Raw genomic sequence first — 20,611 nt, forward strand, 5'->3', positions numbered from 1 at the left:
TGTTTCCCTCGGCGGGTGGGGCCCTCCCAGAGCCCCCGGCTGCGCCCCCCACCCGGTACGGATCTCCCTCGGCCCCCACATTTCTGGGGGACGTTTGTAAAGTCTCCCACTGTGTGCCGGGCCTCTCCAGTGGCAAACGCGTCGGCCCCAAACCGGCCTCGGAGCTGACCCAGGGGCCCAGGACCGAAGGGGCTTCTCGGGGTGGAAGCCACGGGCAGAGCCAGGCGGGAAGCCCAGGCCCCGCACCCATGCAGAGTCCGGCCACAGCCCCCTGGTCTCTCTCTCACAGCACCCAGTGTCCCCTGGGCCCCCGGTGCTTCTGTCCCCTTTTCACCCCCCACCCTGCACCCCCACAAGGAGCCAACGCACACCAGGTGGAGGGGAGTCTGACAGCTTTATTCACAGACCCCGGGGGACAGGGGCAGCGAGGACAGAGATGTGGAGGGTGCTCCAGAATTAGCCCCCCGCCCCCAGGCCTGGGGGCCAGACGCCACCATGGGGGCTGCACCGTCCTGTGGTCTCTGCCTCGGGGGCCCTCTCTGGCTGCTCTACTTCCAGCGCCCGCCGACTTTGCCCTTGGCCGTGGCCCCGGCCTTCTTGCTGCTGCAAGTGGGAAGCAAGTCGGTCTTGAGCGTCAGGGTGTCCAGGACCCTGGCTGAGCCCCCTCCCAGCCCCTGGCAGACCCCCAGCCCTCACAGCTCTGCCCACCCAGAGCGAGGGGACTGTCCTGTCCCCTGAAGCCCCCAGCACACATCCCTGGCTCCATCCACGTGGCAGCGACTCACCTGTACCTGGCCCGGCTGGGCCTGGGCGGCTTGGTGCCGAGGCAGTTAGTGTGGTTAGGAGAGGGGCTGGCACAGCGTGTGGGGGGCACCTTTCCCCACCTCCCTTCCTGCCCCAGGGGCCCCGCTTAGGGACTGTGCCCTGGAAGGAACGAGCCCCCTGGTCCTTCACTCCAGGTCCACAGTCCCGACCTTATGGACTCAGGACCTGGGAGCCTCTGTTTCCCTCCAGAGTCTTGGTCACTTGGCCACCGGCTAGAGCTGGACCCTAGGGTCAGGAGGTCACCACCCCTGAGGTGGCGGTCCTTAGGGGCCTACCCCTTCTGTCTGAGGCTCTCTGCACCCCAGTGAGCCAGGGGCAAGCTGGGTGCTGGGTTAGGCGAGGTGGGTGCAAGGACCAGAGTGTGTGAGCCTGGAGGCCCCCCTTTTGGACGACTGGCTGGGGAAAGCAAAGTTGCTCCCAAGGGTGGCTTCCGGAGAAGGCTGGGTGCTGGTGGCCGTGCCCATGTCCCGTGTCCCACAGGATCCAGCCTGCGAGCTCTTACATGCATGTACCCATCCACACACACACACACACACACACGGGTGCACACACACACATGCATGTGCACACCCAGCTTAGTGGCCCGCTCTGGGGGCCTGCATCAGCCCCTGCCCCACGCAACAGAGCCAGGGAGGAGGGGCCCATCCAGGGAGCAGCAGGAGGCAGAGAAAAACCTTAAGCTTCCCAACTCCAGGCCGTCCATGGGGCACTGCCCTGCCCGGAGTGTGACTGCCCAGGGACCAGGCCTGGGGACAAAGCCGCAAACCAGCAGCAGCCAGGCCCAGGGGTGGGCACTGGCCCCTGCAGGTCTTCCCAGCAGCTGTTGCAGTGGGACCAGTGGACTCGGGGGCTGATCTTACAGATAGAGATTCACTGTCCCGAGGATCCAGGGTTGCAGAGGACCTGGTGACAAGGCCCAGGCCGCCTCATCCCCTGTCCCAGGTCACCTTGGAAGTGACACACTGCTTGGACGCCCAGGAGCCCAGGCTGCCTTTTCCAGGCCACTCAGAAGGCCGCCCAGAACCGCCCCCAGGCCTGCTGCTGGCCTACCCTCCACCCCTGTGCCATCCTCCTGGGCTCTGGGGCAGCGTGGAAAGGAGACTGGGGGTCCCGGGGTGCAGGCCCCACATGCTGGCTCGAGTGGCTGGAGGTTAGTCCTGTTACTGCTCTGCTGAGGGCTGGCCGCCCCGGGGACTGGCTAAAATTGCCCCGTGGGCAGGGGCAGCCGTCCCCTGGGGCCGTGGCCCCGAGCAGAGCGCAGCTCGGGCAGGCTACTCACTGCTTCTGGGCCTGGTCGATGCGGCTCCTGAGGTTGGTGATCTGTAAACAACACGGACAGCTTACCGCGAGGAGTCCAAGCGGGGCCCAGCGGGTGTGGGCCGGCGCGCCCTTCCTCGCCGCGGGCCTCCTCGGCGGCCCTGGCGGGCCTCGATGCCACACGAGGGCCACTCGCTCCCTTACTGTGCCTGACTCCTGGCTGGCGGACACCGTGCCTCGGCCCTCGGGCTCTGACTTACTGTTGGTGGTGCACTGGAGGCCTGGGCTACGACACACAGCAGCTCCGAGCTGGCCACTTACCTTCCAGCCTGCGGCAGGATGTGGGGCCGAGGGCATGGGGCGGGAGGCGAGGCTCGCAAACAGAGCCCCTGGCCCCGGTAGCCCCTGAGCTCAGAGCCACCCTCCCGCTCCTTGACCCGCCTGCTCCCTCCTCCTAACGGCCCAGAGAGGAGGCTGAGGGGAGGGCAAAGCCCTTCTCCGTCTGCCAACAAGGATGGCAGGCCAGCCTCGGAGCCGCCGGGTCGCAGGCAGAGGGGAGCAGGCGAGGGCCGGAGGAGAGGGGGCGGCCTCCATCGCCTCCATGCCTTCTGCCGCCAGCATCCGCTACGACCTAGGGTTTTGCCATGCGCGAGGCTCACCGAGCACCACGTGCCACTAGCCTGGGCCTGGGTGGACCCGGCTACTTACAACTTGGCCAGCATCTCCACTCTGGCCCGGGCAGTCATGATCTGGAAAGACCAAGACAGTTACAGGGCTGGGTGGGTGGCCGAGGCCTAGGTTTGCCTCGCACTGGGTTTGCCTGGGCCAGGACCCTCATGGCTCTCCCAGCCCCGGGACCCTCGTGGGCTGTGCCTGGACGTGTCTGGAGGCCAGGGCCGGTCTGGTTCTGGGGGCCTGACGCCCATTCCTGCAGGCAGCCCACCCGGGAGTATCGAGAGAGAGCCGCTGTCCCCGTGCCCGGCCCTGCTGGCCTGCGGAGAGTGTGTGCTCCTGGGGGCGGCCGGGAGGAGTGTGATGGTTGTCCTTCTGTTAGAGCTGAGGAAACTGAGGCACAGAAGGACTGGGCGACTCGCTCAAGGGCACAGGGCTCCTGAGAAGGAGCCAGGATTTGCCCGGTTGTCGGTCCCGGTCCCCCAACACCCTCTAGTCAGTGGCTGGCAGGGTGGACCGGCCCCCGGGGGCCCTGGGAGAGTGAAGGGCGGGCACTGGGCCCGTGGTGCTGAGGCTGAAAGTGCCTGAGTTCAGGAGCAACAGGTGTCACTGGGACTGGCGCCCTCCCCAGGGCCCGTGTGGACTCCAGTCCGGTGTTGGCACCGGGATCTGTGAGCCCCTCTCAGGAGACTCCAAGTGGCCAACCTCCAGAGAGGTACAGTCCCGGCCCCCCGGCCCGCCCTCTGTGAGCTGAGGAGGGGACCCGGGTGGGGTCCCCAGGGGCTCTGAGGAGGCAGATGTCTCGGGGTCTGTGTGGCTGAGACTTGGGTTTGCAGAGAAGGCTTTAAGGGGAGGACGCCCCAGATCCAGGGGAACCTAGTGCCACCCTGGGGTGAGTTCGTGACTTTGGGGACTTTCTACCAGCCCTGGGTGGTTCAGAAACTGGACCCAGGGCCTCTGCCCGCTGCTCCCTGTGGGAGGAGCAGGGCCTGTGGGGACCTGGGGACACCGCTGGCCAATGAGACCCGGGGCCCGAGGGCCCAGGTGCCTGTACTCACGTCATATTTCTGGCGTTTCAGCTTCTCGGAAAACTCGAACTTGTCGGTCTCCAGTTGGTACAGGGTGTCCCACAGCTCCTTGGCCTTGTCCCTGGGGAGTGGCAAAGGTCGGGCTTGGCCGGATGAGCCCTGGCCACCCGCTGTCCTGCCCCGAGACCTCAAGGAGACCCCGAGGCTGGCGGACTCAGTGAGGGCACCGCCCCCCTGCCCCCGGGTCAGGCCCCTCACCTGAGCTTGTCCTCGCTGAGGTGGTCGATGTTGAGCGGCTTGCGCCTCTCGGCCAGGACTTTCTTCTTCATCTCCCGGGCCGTCTGCTTCTTGCCTCTCTTCTGGTCGGCCTGGGGGGACACAGCCCAGCGGCCCGGCCTCAGGGAGGGACGCGGCACGGCCCAGCCCGTAGGCCCAAAGGCGGGAGGCCGGGGATGGAGACAGAGGCTGGCTGCCCCGGGCCCGAGCCCCTGCACTCACCTTGGCCAGGTAGCTGCTGTAGTTGGCGCCCATAGAGGACAGAGCTTTCTTCTTTTTCAGGTCGTCCTCGGCTCTCCTCTTGGCATCTTCCTCCTCCCTCCGGGCCTTCTCCTCCTGCGGAGACCCCGTCCCCACGGTCCTCAGGGCTGGGCCAGGCTGCCCCCTCCAGGCAGGCCTCCAGGACCCGCCCGGACCTGGCCCTCTCTCAAAGCTCCAGGCCCTGGCCGGGGTCTGCCCTCCCCCGGGGGTCTCGCAGGGCTCTGGTCATTGGCCAGTGTCGGGGTACCCTCAGGAGCAGGAAGGGCAGGGACCCTAGCGTTTCCCAGGGGGCTGGAGGGCTCGGGGTCCTCACCGCCAGCCGGTTCTGGCGCTCCCTCTCCTTCTCGGCGCGGATCCGCTGCTGTTCGGCTCTCTCAGCCCTGCGCTTCTCCTGCGGCCCGAGAAGCGGGTCAGCCCAGCCCGGGCAGCCCCGGCCCCTTGGAAGGCGACCGCGGCCCCCGCCCCCTCCCGGACTGCCCCACGCACGATTCTCTCCTTGAGCGCGATCAGCTCTTCCTCTTCTTTCTTGCGCGCCTCGAAGTGGCTGTCGATGAGGGCCTGCAGCTCCATGAGGTCCTTGTTCTGGCGCTTCTTTTGGATGTCCTGTGGGCAAAGGGGCCGTCAGTCCCGCCCGGCCCTCCTGAGCTCCAGCAGAGCAGCCCTGACTCCCCCGGTTGTGGCCGCCCGTGAGAGCTGCGAGCGGCAAGGGATCCCGGGGCTACAGGGTTGGGTGGGACCCCCCCCCACCTCATGGGTGAGTGAGGTCATCAGGACCCCCAGGATGGACTAGCTCTGGCTAGGCCCTGTCACCATCCTGAGATGTCCTGCACGAGCCAGGCAGAGAGGAGGGACACCTGGGTGGACGGATGGGAAAGTGAATGGCGGGTGGATGGGTGGGTTGTGGATGGACGAATGGAAGACAGGACAGGTGACCGGCTGACGGATGGATGGGCGACGCATGGATTGGTGCCTGGGTGAGTGGATGGAGGGAAGGGAGAGAGATGTCCTGAGGGAGGACTTTCCTCTGGTCCAGGAGTTGCCTGGGGTCGGGAAGCCCTGGCTCTGGGTGATGGAGAGGTGACCTTCTCAGGCCTGGGGCTGGGGCTGGGTCTGGGGACGTGTTGCCCCAGGTCCCATAAACTTACATCGAAGTCTACTTTCTCCCCTTCCGGGATCTTAGGAGCAGTGAGTCTGAAGGAGAGAGAGAGGCCCGTGAGCAGGGAAACGTGGGGACCCCACCGGGAGCGTTGCCTGGCCCCAGGCAGGCCCTCCCGCCCCCTTGCCCGGCCCCTGGCCGAGGGCACGTCGCCTGACCTTTGTCTTATCAGATGCATAGCCCACTGTCCCCCAGGGTGGCTTGACCCCTTCGGGAGGCTTTCAACCTCTTAGCGTCCCTGTGTTTTGCCAACTTCTGGACATCCCGAGGGCTTTTCCAACCCCGTCTGTCCAGGGAGGGCACCCTCAGGCTCCTTCTCAAACAAATAAGCCCACGCCACGGGGTCAGACCAGAGGCTGGGTGGTCACCACTGGCCCCGCGGGGGGTCACGGGCCTCTGCGGGTCAGGAACGGCCCTCTCGGCCGTTTCCCTTTCTGTGGCCCCACTTTCATCTTTCTTTCTGGGGGCCCAGAGAAAGGGAGCTGAGCAGAAAGCAGCCCGAAGAAGAAAGAAAGGAGCCCCCTCCCCACGCTGGGCGGCGGGCCCGAGGTACCCGGCCACCAGCCCGGCGCTCTCCCCTCCCCCGCCCCAATGCATTCCAGATGGAGCGAAGAGTTAAACCGACAACAGCGATTTTTAAAAAACGAGCCTTAGAAGAAAGTGGAACTGAGTATCGATCAAGCCGCTGGACCGGGAAAGGGTTTTCTGAGCTCAGAAGGTCCCGCTGAGGGAAAGATGGCAGATGACTTGCACGCAAATGAAAAACTTATGTATGTTAAAAAAAAAAAAAAAAAGGCAAAAATTGAAAACGGGGTGGAGGGGTGGGGGGTGAGGGGGGAAGAAAACCCAATCCAGACTAGAAAAATATTTTCAGCAAATACAGAGAAGACTTATATCCTTATGCAAACGGACGATTAAGAAAACAGAGCCCTGCCTGCGTTAGATAAATGGGCAGAGGCCATCGGCCGCCGATTCCCGAGAAGAAAGAAGGCCCGTTCACAAGCCGGGGGGAGCTGGGCCTGCAGTAATCAAAGGAATGCAGGGAAAACAGCCCTGAGAGGCCCCTTCTCATCCATCAGCGCTCCCCGGGGCGCAGCGGTGTGGGGCGCAGACCCGCTCGCGTCCACGTAGGAGACCGCGTTGGCAGGCCCCTCGCGGAAAGCCATTTGGCAGGGGCGCCGAAAACCTTAAGAGCGTTCATACTCTTTGACCCATTAATTCCAGTTCTGGGAACCGGGCCTAGGGAAATAACCCGAGAGACAGAAAATGCTTCCCACCCAGTGTTATTTATGATAGTAAAATACTGGGGGACGCCGGCAGGTCCTGCGCCAGAGGAATGCTTAGGAAAATTATGGTTTCTCCAATTGATGGAATATTATGTGGCCATTCTAAATATTTAAGAAGACTATGTAAAAACATGGAAAAATACTTATGAATGGTGCTACATTTTTAAAGAAAGCAGAATTCAAGGCTGTATAGACAGCCCGGGGTTTGAAAAACAGCTCGGGGGTTTAGATCTTTTTTTCCGAGCCCAATGCATGGAAAGAGCAGGAAGAAACGAGGCTTTTCATTTCCACCCCCCTTTCCCGCAGTCTGGCTGGCTGGGTGGGAGTTATAGATGATTTTTTTTTCTTCTTCTTTCTTCAGTGGACTTTTATGTATTTTCCAAATTTTCTTTAATGAGGTGTTTTATTTTCATAATGAAAACACAAACATTTTTTTAAAACTAGAAAATATCTTGTGATCCGGCAGCTTTACTTAAAATTGCTGACAAATAAAGTGGCGGGGATGGGAAAGTGCTGGCTCCGAGCTCCTCCGGGGGGCCCGGCCGCCCCCGGTGGGAGCCCGCGCGGGCGTGGGGGCGCCCGGCATTCCAGCAGAGCACACGGGGCGGACGTGCAGTCACGTACCGAGGGCTGTGGGCTGACCTGCTTATCGCACAGAGAAGTCAGAACACTCGGATTAAAAAAACATCTCTGCTCGCTCGCAGATGCGATAAAGGAGGGAGGGACCCTCCCTACCGGGACGTGGCTCCGGCCCGAGGGGCTCAGAGGGCCCAGGGCATCGAGAGGTCACCGAGCCTGGTCTGGGCTTGCCGCTGCTCCAAAGTGGGTCTCAGGGGCGAGACCCTCCTCCCATGAACCCCGCTTTTGGGTCTCTTTCCCATCTCGGGTCCTGGGAGACCCCACAACACAGGAGGAACATAAGGGGGGTCCAGGGAGGGCAAGTGGAGGGCCGTGGGGCCCCCTTTCTCCCTCTCTGTGCCCCTCTCCCCCAGCTCCCTGTCTCCCTTCCTTCCTTGGACCCAGCTTTCTCCTGCCCGAAGTCCCCTTGCCCACACTGGGCGACCCAGGGCAGAGCTGTACCCAACTGGACGCCAGAGTCCGGTTGCGCTAGGTGGGGTCCGGTCCCCGACTGGGGGAGGCACCGGCCGCCCCGGATAATCCCCTGCTCACAGAAGGCCTTCGACAGATACCTGGAATGTTCACCTCCGAGCAGCGACGTGGAGTCTTTCTCTTGGGGTTTTAGGGGCCAACTCATGCCTCACAGGGCCTAACGCAGTGTCTCCCTCTACGGGCCCCCAGGCCCCAGCTCTGGGGGTGTCGGTTTCCTGCGTGACCTCGGTCCCATCCAGCCCGCACACTTGCACAGGTCCCAGGCCCCACACCCGGCCCACTCCCTCCCACCCTGCACCCAGACCTGCCCGGGTCCCACACTCACTTGGGTCTCGGCTTCTCCTCTGGTCACCACAGCGCCAGCCAGCGTGGGGAGAGGGGAGAGAGAGACCATGTGAGACTGGGGGCCCACTCCTGCCCACGGGGCCCTGGGGTCCACCTCGCTGGGGGCTTTCTGGGCTCCGGCCTGGTCTCTCTCCAGCTGAGCCGGCCACCCCCCCAACTGACCCAACAGGACAAGAGGGTCTTGTCCCCACTCTGGGCCCGCAGAAGTCCCCGTGGGGTCCGAGGAGGAGAGTTGGGGTGGGGGGACCAGGACACGAGGAGGGAGAAGGGGTGAAAGAGAGACGGAAGGAGCAGAAGCGGGAAGTACTCGGGGGTCAAGGAGACTTCGAGAGGCAGGGGTCAGCGCAGGAAGCTGGACGAGAAGCGAAGGTCTGGCCCGAGGGGCAGAGACAGGAAGGAGGGGGAGAGCCAGCAGCCCTCGCCCAGGCTCCCGGCCTGCTGGCCAGTCCCCGAGGCCACCCCCTCTGTCCCTTCCAGGAGCTTGGAGGGGACGGCGCCTGTGAGGCCCCACAGCCAAGCCTGTGACAATGGCCATGCCAAGCGGTCCGGCCTGTCCCTCGGAGGGAGACCGAGTGGGCAGCGGGCAGCAGGCAGGCCCGTCCTCTCCCTCTCGTGGGCACCCCCGCAGGGCACCGGGGCCCTTACCTTCCTCTTCCTCCCGCTCCACCTCCGCGGCGTCTTCTGGGCAAAAGCGCACATGCAAGAGAAAAGCCAGCCGGCGAGGCTGCGGGCGTTGGCGGGGCGAGGACTCGGGCCTGGGAGGACGCGGGAGGCAGGCCTGCACCCCATTAGTGCCCTCAGCCATCCGGGGAGGGGGTGCAGGAGCAGGGTGTGGCCATGCTGTGGGGCCGGGGTGGCCTGGGAGAGACCCCCACGCACCCGGGAGGCCTGGTGGGTGCTGGCCGCTGGCTGTTTTGAGCGTTTCCTCGGTGGCTGGCAGGGCCTACCTTGGGAAGCCGAGAGCTTCCCCCCCAGGGTGGCCTCAGCGCTGGGGGTGGGCGGGTCTGGGGGCCTCACTGCTGGGTTTTGCTGGGTTGAAACCCAGTGGGTCTAGCAATCAGGTTGAAAGAGCTGGTCGGCGCCTGGGGCCTGTTGGTTCCGGCCAGGGCCATACCCCCTGAGGCTGGAATGTCCACTGTGCATCCCAGGGCCTTGAGCCTGGGCCTGCTCACCCCTAAGGGTGGGGGCCGCTGTGTCCCCAGGGAGCCTGCCCCTGACCTCGGGGAGCCTCCCTTTCCTCCCACCTCTGCCTCGCCACCCCGGGGCCTGCAGGTCCGAGCTGCCGGGGCTGCCCTGGGTACCCTCACGTGGGGCTACTTCCTTTGACCATCGCCACCCAGGGCCCCGGAGGTCCTGGCTGGGCGGGCCTCAGCAGGGGGCCTGAAGCCAGTCTGGCAGCACCTGGTGCCTGGCCCTCTGTTCCTACCGGGGGCCCTTTATTGGGGCCTGCAGGGCAGAGAAGCCCGGCTGCGAAACCACCTCTGGCCACCAAGCTCCTTCCTCTGCCCTTGGCCCCAGCCAGCAGGCCCCTCTGGGAGTGGGGTGGGGGATCCAGCCTCTCCAGCCCCTGTCCTGTGTGTGCTCTGGGCAGATACCCCCTTCGTGTGCCCCCAGCTCCTGGATCACTCGGGTCACTTAGGAACCAGCCAAAGGCCTCTGCAGGTGGGCCTGGTGCACCCTCAACCAGCACCCTGGGCCGGGCTGCGAGCTGTGGAGCTGAGCCTGTGGCAGGGGCACTCGGGGAGCAAAAAGCTGGCCAAGGGGCAGAAGGGGGGCTTGGGGAGGAGCGGAAGTGAGCTTCAGGGCGCCTGGCTTTCTGTGGGGGCCTGGCTGGGCCAGGGTCTGGGGTCTGGGAGGGCGGGGCCAGCCAAGAGCTGGAGGGAGAACGCTCGTGCGGCCAAGCTCCCCGGGCAGCATCCTGGCACCCCATCTCCCGTCTAACTGCCTCGGCCTGGTTCGGGTGGCCTGGTGACCTGACAGCTCCTGCATCCTGTTCCCGGGACGCCTTTTGCCTGCTCGGCCACCACCCAACGCCCCTTTGTCTCAGAGGCAGCTTCTCTGAGTCCAGGGAGGGGAAGACATCATGCTTGGGGTTCAGGCCCAGCTGGGAGGCCCCCAGAACCCTGACCGAGCAATCATGTGAATGGGGGGGGGGCAAAAAAAAGTCCACGTTGGGCCCCTGACTGGAACCTACAGCTCCCTCCCCGCCGGGGGCTCCTCCGGCCTGGGCGCTTCTGGCTCTGACCCAGGGGACGGGCGGGTCGCTGGGACCTGACGCTTGCTTAGTTTCACACAAGTGCCCTGGTTGGCGTGGGGCCGCCATCCCCACCGCGGGCCTCAGCCCGACTTCATGCTTCGCCTCCCTGTTCCCCCACCCGCCCTCCTGCCCTCCCCGCTCCGGTTTGCCATCTGGGACAGGGCATAGGCCACCTGCCTTGCCTCTGCCCCCTCCTCCCCACCCCACCCTGGCAGATCCAGGGGGCCTAAGGGAGCCCCAGCACCATCCTCCCAAGACCTTACCCTAGGCTTGGCCTCGAGACTGGCCACCCCCAACTCCCTGCTGGTGGCCTGGGAAGGGCCTCACCCCACCCCTGCGTGTTCCCTGCCAGGGGGGCCAGGAGGAAGCCTGCACCCCGCCAGCCAGCGCTGCATGAGCCAGAACTCGAGGCCCGACCTGTCCCCACTCTGTCCCAGCCCAGCGCAACGGGGTGAGAGTCACACAGGCAGGCAGGCGGGCAGGCGGGGAGGGAGAGACAGGATGGGGGGGAGCGGGCCGGGCTCGGAGGGGAGCGACATACCTTCCTGGACCTCCTCTGCATGGGCGCCGCATGTGGGGAGAGAGGGGAAAGAGCCGCTGTGACTCGGGGCAGAGGCCGGGCCGGGGCAGGGCCGGGGCAGGGGCAGGGCAGGGCAGGGAAGGCAGAGGCAGGGGCCAGAACCACGTTGTGAGTAGGTTACGCGGCCTCAGGGCCGGGCTCCTGCTCCACCCACAGGCGGCCACGTGCGCTCAGGCGCCCACATGGGACTGAGGTCCCGGCACATACCTGGCTCAGGAGCTTCGGGAGCTTCGGGGGCTAAGGAGGGCGGAGGGCGAGGACCGAGAGGCAAGACGCGGGTCAGAGGTCAAAGGAGAAAGGATCCGAGGTTAATGGACACAGCCGGTCACCGCGCGGGAGGGTCAGTGGCCGTGGCCGAGGCCGAGGGGGGAGCATGCGGGAGGCGAGCAGGATACGGTCAGCGTTGGCCCTGGGAGCTGTCACACCCCAGGCCTAGCCCTGCCTCGCGCACGGGGAAACTGAGACTGCAGGGTGGCGTTTTTGACCCCTGGCTCTGGCTGCTGTTATGACATTACTGCTCTGGTCACGGGGACATTGGGGCTCCTGCCTGTCCTCAGGCCCCTGGGAGGGTCCCTATGCGGGGCACAGAGGCCATGCTCAGGGCTGAGCTGCGGGGGGCACCAGGCACCAGGATGGATGGGCCCACTGGGGCGGGTTGGAGGGGTGGAGGGACAAGGGTCCCTGCTTGGGGCCAGTGGCACTGGCTGGGGGCACAGCCCTCACTCCAAGGCCAGGCTGCAGGGGCTGTTCCTCCGTGGCTCTCTGCTCACCCAAGATCTGGCCTGGGCCCTGACCCAGGTGGGGGGTCAGAGGTCATGTGGACTCTCAGTTGCCCACCCTGGGGCAGGGGGCTCTTTTCAGAGCCAGCCTTCATCTCACATCTGGTCCAGCAGCCCTCCAGTGACAAACCCAGGGGACTTCCCAGCCCTCAGGGTCTCCCCAGTCTGGTCAAGCGTTGGCTGTGGTTAGTGGGTTATGTTGGGGGCCACATGTGGGGGCCCCTTGGCTGGCTGGTGCCTCGCTATGTCTGGACCCTCGCCCCCACCCCTGCGTGGGCTCCAGCCAGGCCCCGGGCCCCACATGGGGACCAGAAGTCCTGTGTGTTCATACCTTCCTCATGGACTTCTGCGGGCGGAGAGGCACCGGACACGGGGCAGGAGGAGAGAGGAGAGGGTTAGGCCGGGAGCACACTGCACGTCCTTAGGGGTGGGGTCGCTGAGAGCGCCAAGGTCAGTGGGCACATGGGCTGGAGGAAGGCACCGGACCCAGCTTACTCACCTTCCTCCTGGGCCTCCTCCTGAGCCTCCTCTGAGCCCAGGGCAGCAGGGACCGAGAAGGAGAGAGAAGCATAGACAGTCATTAGTGGGGCGAGCGGGTGGCAGGGAAAGGCTGGCACGAACCGGGGCTCGGAGCCCCGAGCCTCAACCCTGCCTCTGCGGGGCCCCCTCCTCCGGGCTCCAGGGGGCCCCGAGTTCCTCTCTGCCTGGGGGCCTGCCGCCTTTCCCGGCACTGAGGTGCGTGTCCACCGAGGGCCTGGCTAGTCCTGCTCTGCGGGTCCCAGAATTGAAAAAAGGGGACAAAATCCTCGAGCTACGAGAGAACACCGGCCCCGGGGAGAAAGTCGGCCTGGCTGGGGCATGTGACTGAAGGTAATGGCCACCCGGGGGTGTCTTGGGCACGCAGGGGACCCTGCCCACGGGCCGCATTGCAGTCCAGGAAAGAGGTGGCCCCTGGGACCACGTTTCCTGCTCAGAAAGTCTTTCCACCTTTTCAGCAAAAAAAAAAAAAAAAAAAGAGTGTTTTGCTCACGTTGTCAGGGGAGCCAAGTGTTTTCAAAATATTTTCAAAACATAGCACCCAGAGGCCTCCCAGCAGAGCCCTGCCCGTGAGGGTGCGTGAAAGCGTTCCCAAGGTTGAGCGGGTGCCAGGGCCTTCGAGGGCCTCCCATCCGAGCCTGAGAACCGCCTCTCCGCACCGTTCCCAGGTGCGCCTGCTTGGGCACGACCCGGAGGTTCCCACGGTGGCACGAGGGAGGGGGCTTCGGATTCCACCCGAAGGTTATACAGGGCAGGGGGCTGGGGGAAGGGGTTGCTGAGAGAGACAGAGAGACGGGGGGAGAGACGCAGGCAGGGCCTGCGAGCCAGGCCCTCGATGTTAATGAGGGGGAGTGTTACTGGCCGGCCCCCCTAACTGCACACAGCACGGGCTCCTCGAGGGTGAAAGATTAATGAATGATTAATGAGTGTCCGTCTATTAATCAGTTAAAGAGATGGGAAGTTAGCCGTGACCACAAATGGGAATTAATGGTGAGGAAGGTGGATGGTTAATTGTCGAGCTCCAAGGGGCCCCGGGGTTCCCGGGCCGAGCGGATGGAGCGGACCCGGGTTCACAGGGAGGCCCAGGCGGGGGCCTCCGGGGGCTGTGCACTCACCTTCCTCCTCGTATTGCTCTGGAAGGGGGGATAAGAAAGGACAGGAGCCTGTTAGCGGGGTGACCCCCACCCCAGGGCTGGCCGGGAAGGGAGCAGGACCGGTGCCAGAGGAAGAGGAACCTCTGGGGACGACAGCGGCTTTCGGGGAGGGTCTGGGACCCCCGGCGCCTCTGTCCTACTGGGGAGCAGGGCAGAGAGCGGTTGGGGCCTGCGGAGCTCCTGGGACCAGCCTGCCCCCCGCAACCTTGCAGAGCGGGCTGGGTGGCGTGCAGGGCAGGGCAGGGCACAGGGCTGGGCTCAGGTGGGACCACATCCCAGGGATGTCACCTTCGAGAAGGAGGAGACCTTGGGTGCAGGGGGCAGGCGTGAGGAGCCCCTTTTCAGAGGGGTGTTGATCTGGGGCCCACTGAACGGGGCAAATCTAGGGCTGCCAGCCCGGGGTCCCCAAGGAGAGACGTGTGTCCTCTGTGGGACTAGTGCTCCCCCGGGGGCCACGCAGACAGAGGTCGTGGCTTCGACACTTACCCTCCACCTGTTCGCTGTGGGGGAGAGAGGGGGAGAGCGTGAGGGGCTTTTACTCGGCTCAGGGGGGGGGTCTCACAAACACAGCCGAGGCCCGGGGGTCTCGGGTGCTGTTGGGGCTGCTACTCACACTTCTTCGTCTGACATGGTGGCGGGCGGCTTCTGCAGGGGAGACCAAGACCCGAGTCAGAGTTGCCTCGGTCCAGAGGTGTTGGGGTGGGTAGAGGCTGGGTGTGTGGGGGCACATCTGTAGTCTTAGACCCACACCACCCCCTTTTTCCTGCCCTGGCTCCAGCCTGGAGCTTGGAACCCAGCGCTCGATGGGATGTTGGAAGGTGGGAGAGTCTGCCCCCCGCCCGGGAGAAATGCTCCACGGGGTTCCCCCAGGAGGGTCTGCTCGCCCAGGCCAGGGAGCGGCGTCCAGGCTGCCCTGGACACAGCAGTCCCGCTCTGCTGACACCTCTTGGTGGTCTTGCCTTGGGCCGAGGTGGGGGCTCCCTGGTCCTCCCGCCCCACTACCCCCACAAGGGCCCGCGTTCCTGGTGTGAGCTCCAAGCTCCCTTTTGACCCACGGGTTCCTGCACGGACCCGCTTTCTCTTACGAGGGCCTGGGGTCCCCTGCGTGTCCCCACAGCCCTCTGCAGGGCCCTCTTTCCAAATCACAGGGGTGCACACGCTGTCTCCTTGTCTCTCCCTCATCCCACCAGGCAGCAGCCCGAGCTCCAAGCTCGGGGGCCGTTTCCCTATGTGTCCCCCCCCAACACACACGTGCTCTGCAGAGCCGAGCGGGGGAGCCCCGTCCCGCCAGCCCCCTGCTCCCCCGCCCGCTTTCCCAGGCCCTGCGCGTGCTCTTGAGTTTGTCAGTGTCTGCAGGGAGCTCTGCCCGGGCCGCACGTGTCCAGGTGCGGCCGGCCCCGGGCCAGCGCGCTCGAGGACCGTCTTCCGGTGAGCTGGCCGCCGCACACGCCCGGGGCGGCCGGGGCCTGGGAACGCTCCGCGCAGCTGCGCGAGATTGCCGGCCGGGGGATTCAAACGGCCCAGTGCGTGACCGCCCATTACCGCTCGCTTGAAGACAATAGCTGTGGCCCCCACCCCCGGGGAGCTTTCTATAAGAAAAACACGAGTTCATCACCGAAAAATGCGTGCACGTCGCATTGCTAAGGTGGGAGCAGTTGTGCAAAGCCTCGGTCAGGAATGTTGATTTTCCCAGAGCAATTTCAGCTCCACGCATCATTAACTGGCGGAGCTCTGAGAACCCCTCCGGGCGGCGGGGCCCTTCCCATCCCCACGTCCCTTCCCGACCCCACTGCTCTCTCCAGTTACAACCTCCGGCCTCATCCACAGCCGGGGGCCTCACTGTTCCCCTGGCCCCCCGGACCCCCGGCTTCCAGCCTCGGCCCTGGGGCCACGCTCTGGAGGGTCAGCGAGAGCCAGGGCCTCGCCCTGCTGTGCCCACCTCTCACCCAGGCAGCGCCCAACACCTGTCAGCCTCCTTCAGGGGGGCGGTCATAGCCCGAGCCTGGGCGCAGGTTATTTTTAAGGAGCCAGTGGCAGCTGAAGTATCTGGAAATAGGCACCCAGATCAGCCAAGACTCCTTTGCCCAGAAACCGAAGACGGCGGGAGGGGGGCTACGGGGCAGCTGCCGGCTCAGGTCTTAGCCAGGCCTCCCCGCTCTGTCCCCCCCTTGGTCTCCCAGGCCGGCTTGAGTTCCTCTGTCCTTCTGGGCTCCCGAACCCCCAGTCAAGGTGCCCCTAGGGGTCCCTTGCAGTGAGAGGGCAGCAAAGTCCCCCCTCCAAGCGGGGAAACTGAGGCCCCTGGGGCTCCTGCACCTCCACCCAGCGAAGGGCTGACGGCAACCCCACGGGCGGCTCTGTGCCCCTCATGTCCTGTTCACCGGAAAGGGGCCGAGGGTGGGGTGTGTGCTTGGGGACAGGGGATGGCATTTGGACAGCTGAGGAGGAAGCCAGCTGTCCACCTAGTGTCCTGCCCTCGGAGGGACAGGGGTGAAAATAGCCTGTGAGGTCAGCGTTCCTTGGGAGACGCTCACCCTCCTTCCCAGGTGACAAGACGTGGCTGGGGGGGGGGCACAGGAGGCCCTGCCACTCACTTGCTGTGGGGCCCTGACCACGTCCCCCCTCCCCCCGCCCAAGCCCTGTTCCATCCTGTCCTTGGGTCCTAACCGCCTGCCTAGGGGCTCGCTCCTGGGGGAAATTCGCTGTCATCTGTACAAATGGCGGCATGGCCATGGCCACTTGAGGCCCAGAGCCCCGGGCTCCTGGGAGGAGCTGGCCAAGGGGCCCTCGGCTTCGTGGAGCCCGGGGGGGAACCCACCGCTCCTGGCCACTTGGTCTCGAACCCTCAGCTCTCTCCAGCTCTGGCCTGGGGACGGCCCCTCCCACCATGGACCTTCCAGAAGCCCCCCCCTTCCTCCTCGGGCCTCCGCTGCCCCGTGTTCTGATGTGGAACGGCCTCTTCTGGGTTCAGCCCCGGGGGCCCTGGGGATGCCGTCCTGGGGGCTGCCGTGCTCAGAACTGAGATGCGTGGGGTGTGGCGTCCCGGCCCCTCAGCACCGGGCCCCGCCGCCCAGGCCACTGCTCCGGCCGTACCCACCTGCACGGAGTCCGGAGAAAGGGCTGGAGCTCCCTGTGGACAGGACAGGACCGGTTCAGGCGCTGCCCTCCCGGCCTCACACCCTTATGTTATAGTGACATTTGATCTTTCGCAGCAGCCCATTGGCCAAGGGCTGGGTGGCCCGGGCCATGCCCATGCGGGTCCCTTACCAAGTATAGGAATAGCCGAGGAGGCCCAAGGAGGTGAGGATGGGGAAGCATCTGCCCAGGAGACAGTCCGCCCTCCGCCCCCAGGAGGTGTCAGCTTCTATTTTTACTCCCCCGACAGCGACAGCGGGCACATTCTTGATGGCTGAGGGGGATGAAGGAGGGTATTGGGTGGCCCCAGGGACCCTGGCTCCTTGGGCCAGCCTCGTGGGTCCCCAGCCCAGGTGCCCCTGTGTTCGAGGTAACTGTGGGGTGCACTTTGCCCAGGAAAAGGGTTACACTGCGCATTGTCCCCAGCCCACCTGCCCCCCATCAGAGGAGGTGGCCGGGGCTTAGAGACCCCCATGGGGTGAAGGACTTGGAATCCTCAGCCAGGACCCTCACGTCCAGGCCTCACCAAGGCTGACTGGGTCCTCTGGGTGCATGCCGTTGGGGAATGGGGAGTACACAGGCGAGGGAACAAGCAGCCACTGGGAGCTGGCATCTCCCCTCTGGCTGGTGCCCCCCAGGGCCAGGGGCCACCCTTCTGCCATCAGCCGGGATCTCCCAGTTTCGGGGTCCAGACCCTTCAGGCCTCTCTCCCAAGGACTGGGCTCAGTGTGCCACTCACAATGGCCACCGATCCCAGCCTTTCTTTTTGGAATTCCAGGTAACACCATCCAACCAGTAGACATCTCGCTTGGGCCTCCGGTCGTCCCCACGCTGACCATTGAGGCCACAAGCTCCCATATTAGAGTAACCAAGGCACGGAGTAGGTGAAAGCAGCCTGGCACCTCCTTCCAGACGCCCGGGCTCAGATAAGGGGCCCACCAAGCGCGGATGTGGGCTCCGTGGAATGAGCTGGTTCAGGGCAACAGCTGGTAGGCTGGCACCCAGGGCAGGGCTGGGTCCTGGGAGACACGGATGAGGTCCCTTCTCTCTGGACCTTAGAGGCAGGGATGTGAGGCTGAGCTGCCCCGGGGAGTTAACCTGCCCCAGCTCCACCTGCTCCACCCCACTCTGGGTTCTCAGAGGCTCCTGGAAGACTTTAGTTGCACCTCACTCAATCCCTGCAAGTTGGACAAAATCCCAGGGACCCTAGAGGCAGGGACGTGCCCATGGTCACACAGCAAGGGCAGTCAGATGGAGCCCCTGCCCTGCCCACCTCCCTCCAGTGCCCGGCAGTGGGAAGCCCAGAGACCGGAGCTGCTGGGGACATCCCTGCCCTGCTGACACCTTCGCCTCCACCTGTCCAGGTCTTGGGATGGGCAAGGGCTTGGTAGGTCACATGCAGTCCTGACCCTTGGCCACTTTGGGCCCACTTTATGTCCAGTGGGCTCTCTGCACACACCTGAATGGCTCATAGACCCCCCTGCTTGTCTCCCCAGGGGTGGGGGTACCACCCCTTCTTAGGCTGGTTCTCCTCTTTCTGCTAACAGAGACCCAAGGACCTCCCCAGAGGCACCAATGCAGGTACACACACGGGACAGCGTCAGGGGCAGCTGGCCGTGTCTATAGGTCGGCCTGGGAAGCCCTATGTACCCAGCCCCACTCAGACCCCGGGGTCATCACTCTGGGGAGCTGCGGGCTGCACCCTACCCCCTGCCAGGCCCAGGGTGCTCCCAGGGGCTACACCTGCAGTGGCCCCACTCGGCCAGCAGAGGAGGGTGGCTGCCCGCTCAGTGGCTTTGGCCTCTGGCAGGTGCTCCCCATATTCTGGCTAAGCCAGAGAGCGGGCGCTGAGGTCAGAGGGACAGGGAAGGTTTTATTTTGGGTATCAGTGACCTCCCCCTCAGGCGCCAGGCCCTTGGTACAGCAGGGCACACTAGTGGACATTGCTGGACAGACGGCCGGCTGCTGAGGGCCTGCGGCAGGTAATCCACACCCGTCCCCCATCCTGGCCAGGCTGGGGTGGGAGGAGAGGGGGCAGGGCAGGGGCCTCGGCCGGGGCAGGGAGGGCACTGGAAGCAGGGGACAGGGTGGCCCAGCCTGGGCAGCAGTGGGGACTTTCACTCCAGGGAGAGTGTGAGAATTGACTGCATGGCCTCGGCCCAGCCCAGGGATAGTGGGGGGTGGGCTTCTGAAGTTGGTGAGGCTAAGCCGAGCCAGGGCAGGGTGGCCCTCTGAGCGTCTTGGTTCCAGCTGTCCTTGGGGGTGACCCCAGGATGGTGGGGAGGGCAGGGGTCCCTCAGTCTTGGCCCAGCACCAGTGTGTGTGGTTGCGGGGGTGGGGCCCAAGGAGCTTGCACATTGCCTGGTGCCAGCCTGAGCTGCGTTTGCCAGGCCATGGGCTCCGGCTCTGCCAGGCCCAGCTACAAGCTGCCGACACACCACTGTCCCAGCCCCGTGCCCCACACAGGTTGCTCTGGGCAGTCCATTGATCAGGGTCCCTCTTCCTCCTGTGTGTGGAGCCCTGGTGCCCAGAACAGTGGAGCGGAGGCATGGGATGAGGCCTCTCAGGTAGGAGAGTGGATGGGGGGCAGTTCCTGGCATCCCCAGCCAGCTACCCCTTGGGCAGTGGTCCCTCTGAGCCTCAGCCTCTGTAATAGGTAGGCACTGACCTCCGGTCCCTGGTCACTGCAGGGGTAGGCGTCAGCAGCGATACTCACACTGGGCCAGGTGCCAAGAGGGGCTGGGGAGGGTCAGGGCAGCAGGGCTGGTGGCCTACCTGGCACCGTCCACCCCACCCGCCTCCCCCCTTGGGTTGTCCACCCTGGTCCCAGCTCCCCGCCCAGATGTGGGCCTAGGCTGCCTCTGCCTGCTGTCTTCAGCTAGTGCCCCACCCAGTGCAGGAGGAAAGAGGGCACCGTGTCCCCTGGATGCGGCCTCAGAGGCGGGCCAGAGCGAGAAAAGGTGCCAGGACCTTTCTGAGCTTTAACACTTCTGAGCCCTCGTGTTCACTCTGTCTGTTGGGTGGTTGGCAGATGTTGACCATGAAGACTTCGGAAAGTGGAGGCTCTGAGCAGAGCCCAGCCTAGAGCCTCAAAGGTCCAGGCCAGCTCTGCGAGGGAGGCTCCCAGACACTGAGGGCAGCAGGGCCCAAGTCAGACCCCAGTGCAGGTCCGGGGAGAGGAGGGGGAGCAGGGGAGGATCCCCACCCTGTCTCCCACTTCACACGTGTGCCCATTCACCCACGTACACATTTACTTTCATACATCCATTCCCACACCCACTGTCTATTTCCCTCCCTTCCTTCCTCTTTTTCATCATCTACCCACCCACCCATCCACCATCCACCCACCCACCCATCCATCATCCACCCATCCATTCACCCATCCATCTATCCATCCGTCCATCATCCATCCATCATCCATCTATCTATCCACTCACCCATCCATCGTCCACCCATCCACTCATCCATCCATCATCCATTCACCCATCCATCCATCCATCCATCCATCCATCCACCATCCATCCATCCATCCATCCACCCATCCACCCATCCACCCATCCATCCATCCATCCATCCATCCATCCATCCATCCATCCATCCATCATCATCCATCCATTGTCCACCCATCCATCCATCCACCATCCATCCACCATCCATCCATCCATCCATCCATCCATCCATCCATCCATCATCCACCCATCCACCCATCCATCCATCCATCCATCCACCCATCCATCCATCCATCCATCATCCACCCATCCACCCATCCATCCATCCACCATCCATCCATCCATCCATCCATCATCCACCCATCCACTCATCCATCCATCCACTCATCCATCCATCCACCATCCATCCATCCATCCATCCATCCATCCATCATCCACCCATCCACTCATCCATTCATCCATCATCCACACACCCACCCATCCATCCATCATCCACCATCCGGACAC

At 64.4% G+C, this 20,611-nt stretch overlaps 1 protein-coding gene across 1 annotated transcript; it reads right to left on the reverse strand.

Moving 5' to 3' along the window:
• Positions 1 to 463: 463 nt before the first annotated feature.
• Positions 464 to 16,669, reverse strand: TNNT3 (troponin T3, fast skeletal type). The gene is made up of 15 exons (XM_016216532.2): positions 16,618 to 16,669; positions 14,137 to 14,168; positions 14,010 to 14,023; positions 13,485 to 13,502; positions 12,332 to 12,361; positions 8,862 to 8,897; positions 8,197 to 8,215; positions 5,465 to 5,510; positions 4,806 to 4,922; positions 4,633 to 4,710; positions 4,281 to 4,394; positions 4,041 to 4,150; positions 3,813 to 3,903; positions 2,105 to 2,145; positions 464 to 603 (listed from the first exon to the last, which is right to left on the reverse strand). Exons 2-15 carry the CDS (start codon positions 14,151 to 14,153, stop codon positions 549 to 551), a joined length of 786 nt encoding a protein of 261 aa, XP_016072018.2. The 5' UTR covers positions 14,154 to 14,168; positions 16,618 to 16,669; the 3' UTR covers positions 464 to 548.
• Between the last annotated feature and the right edge of the window lie 3,942 nt (positions 16,670 to 20,611).

The sequence above is a fragment of the Miniopterus natalensis genome, chromosome 11 (assembly GCF_054644295.1).
Source record: "Miniopterus natalensis isolate mMinNat1 chromosome 11, mMinNat1.hap1, whole genome shotgun sequence".
Taxonomy (NCBI): Eukaryota; Metazoa; Chordata; class Mammalia; order Chiroptera; family Miniopteridae; genus Miniopterus; species Miniopterus natalensis.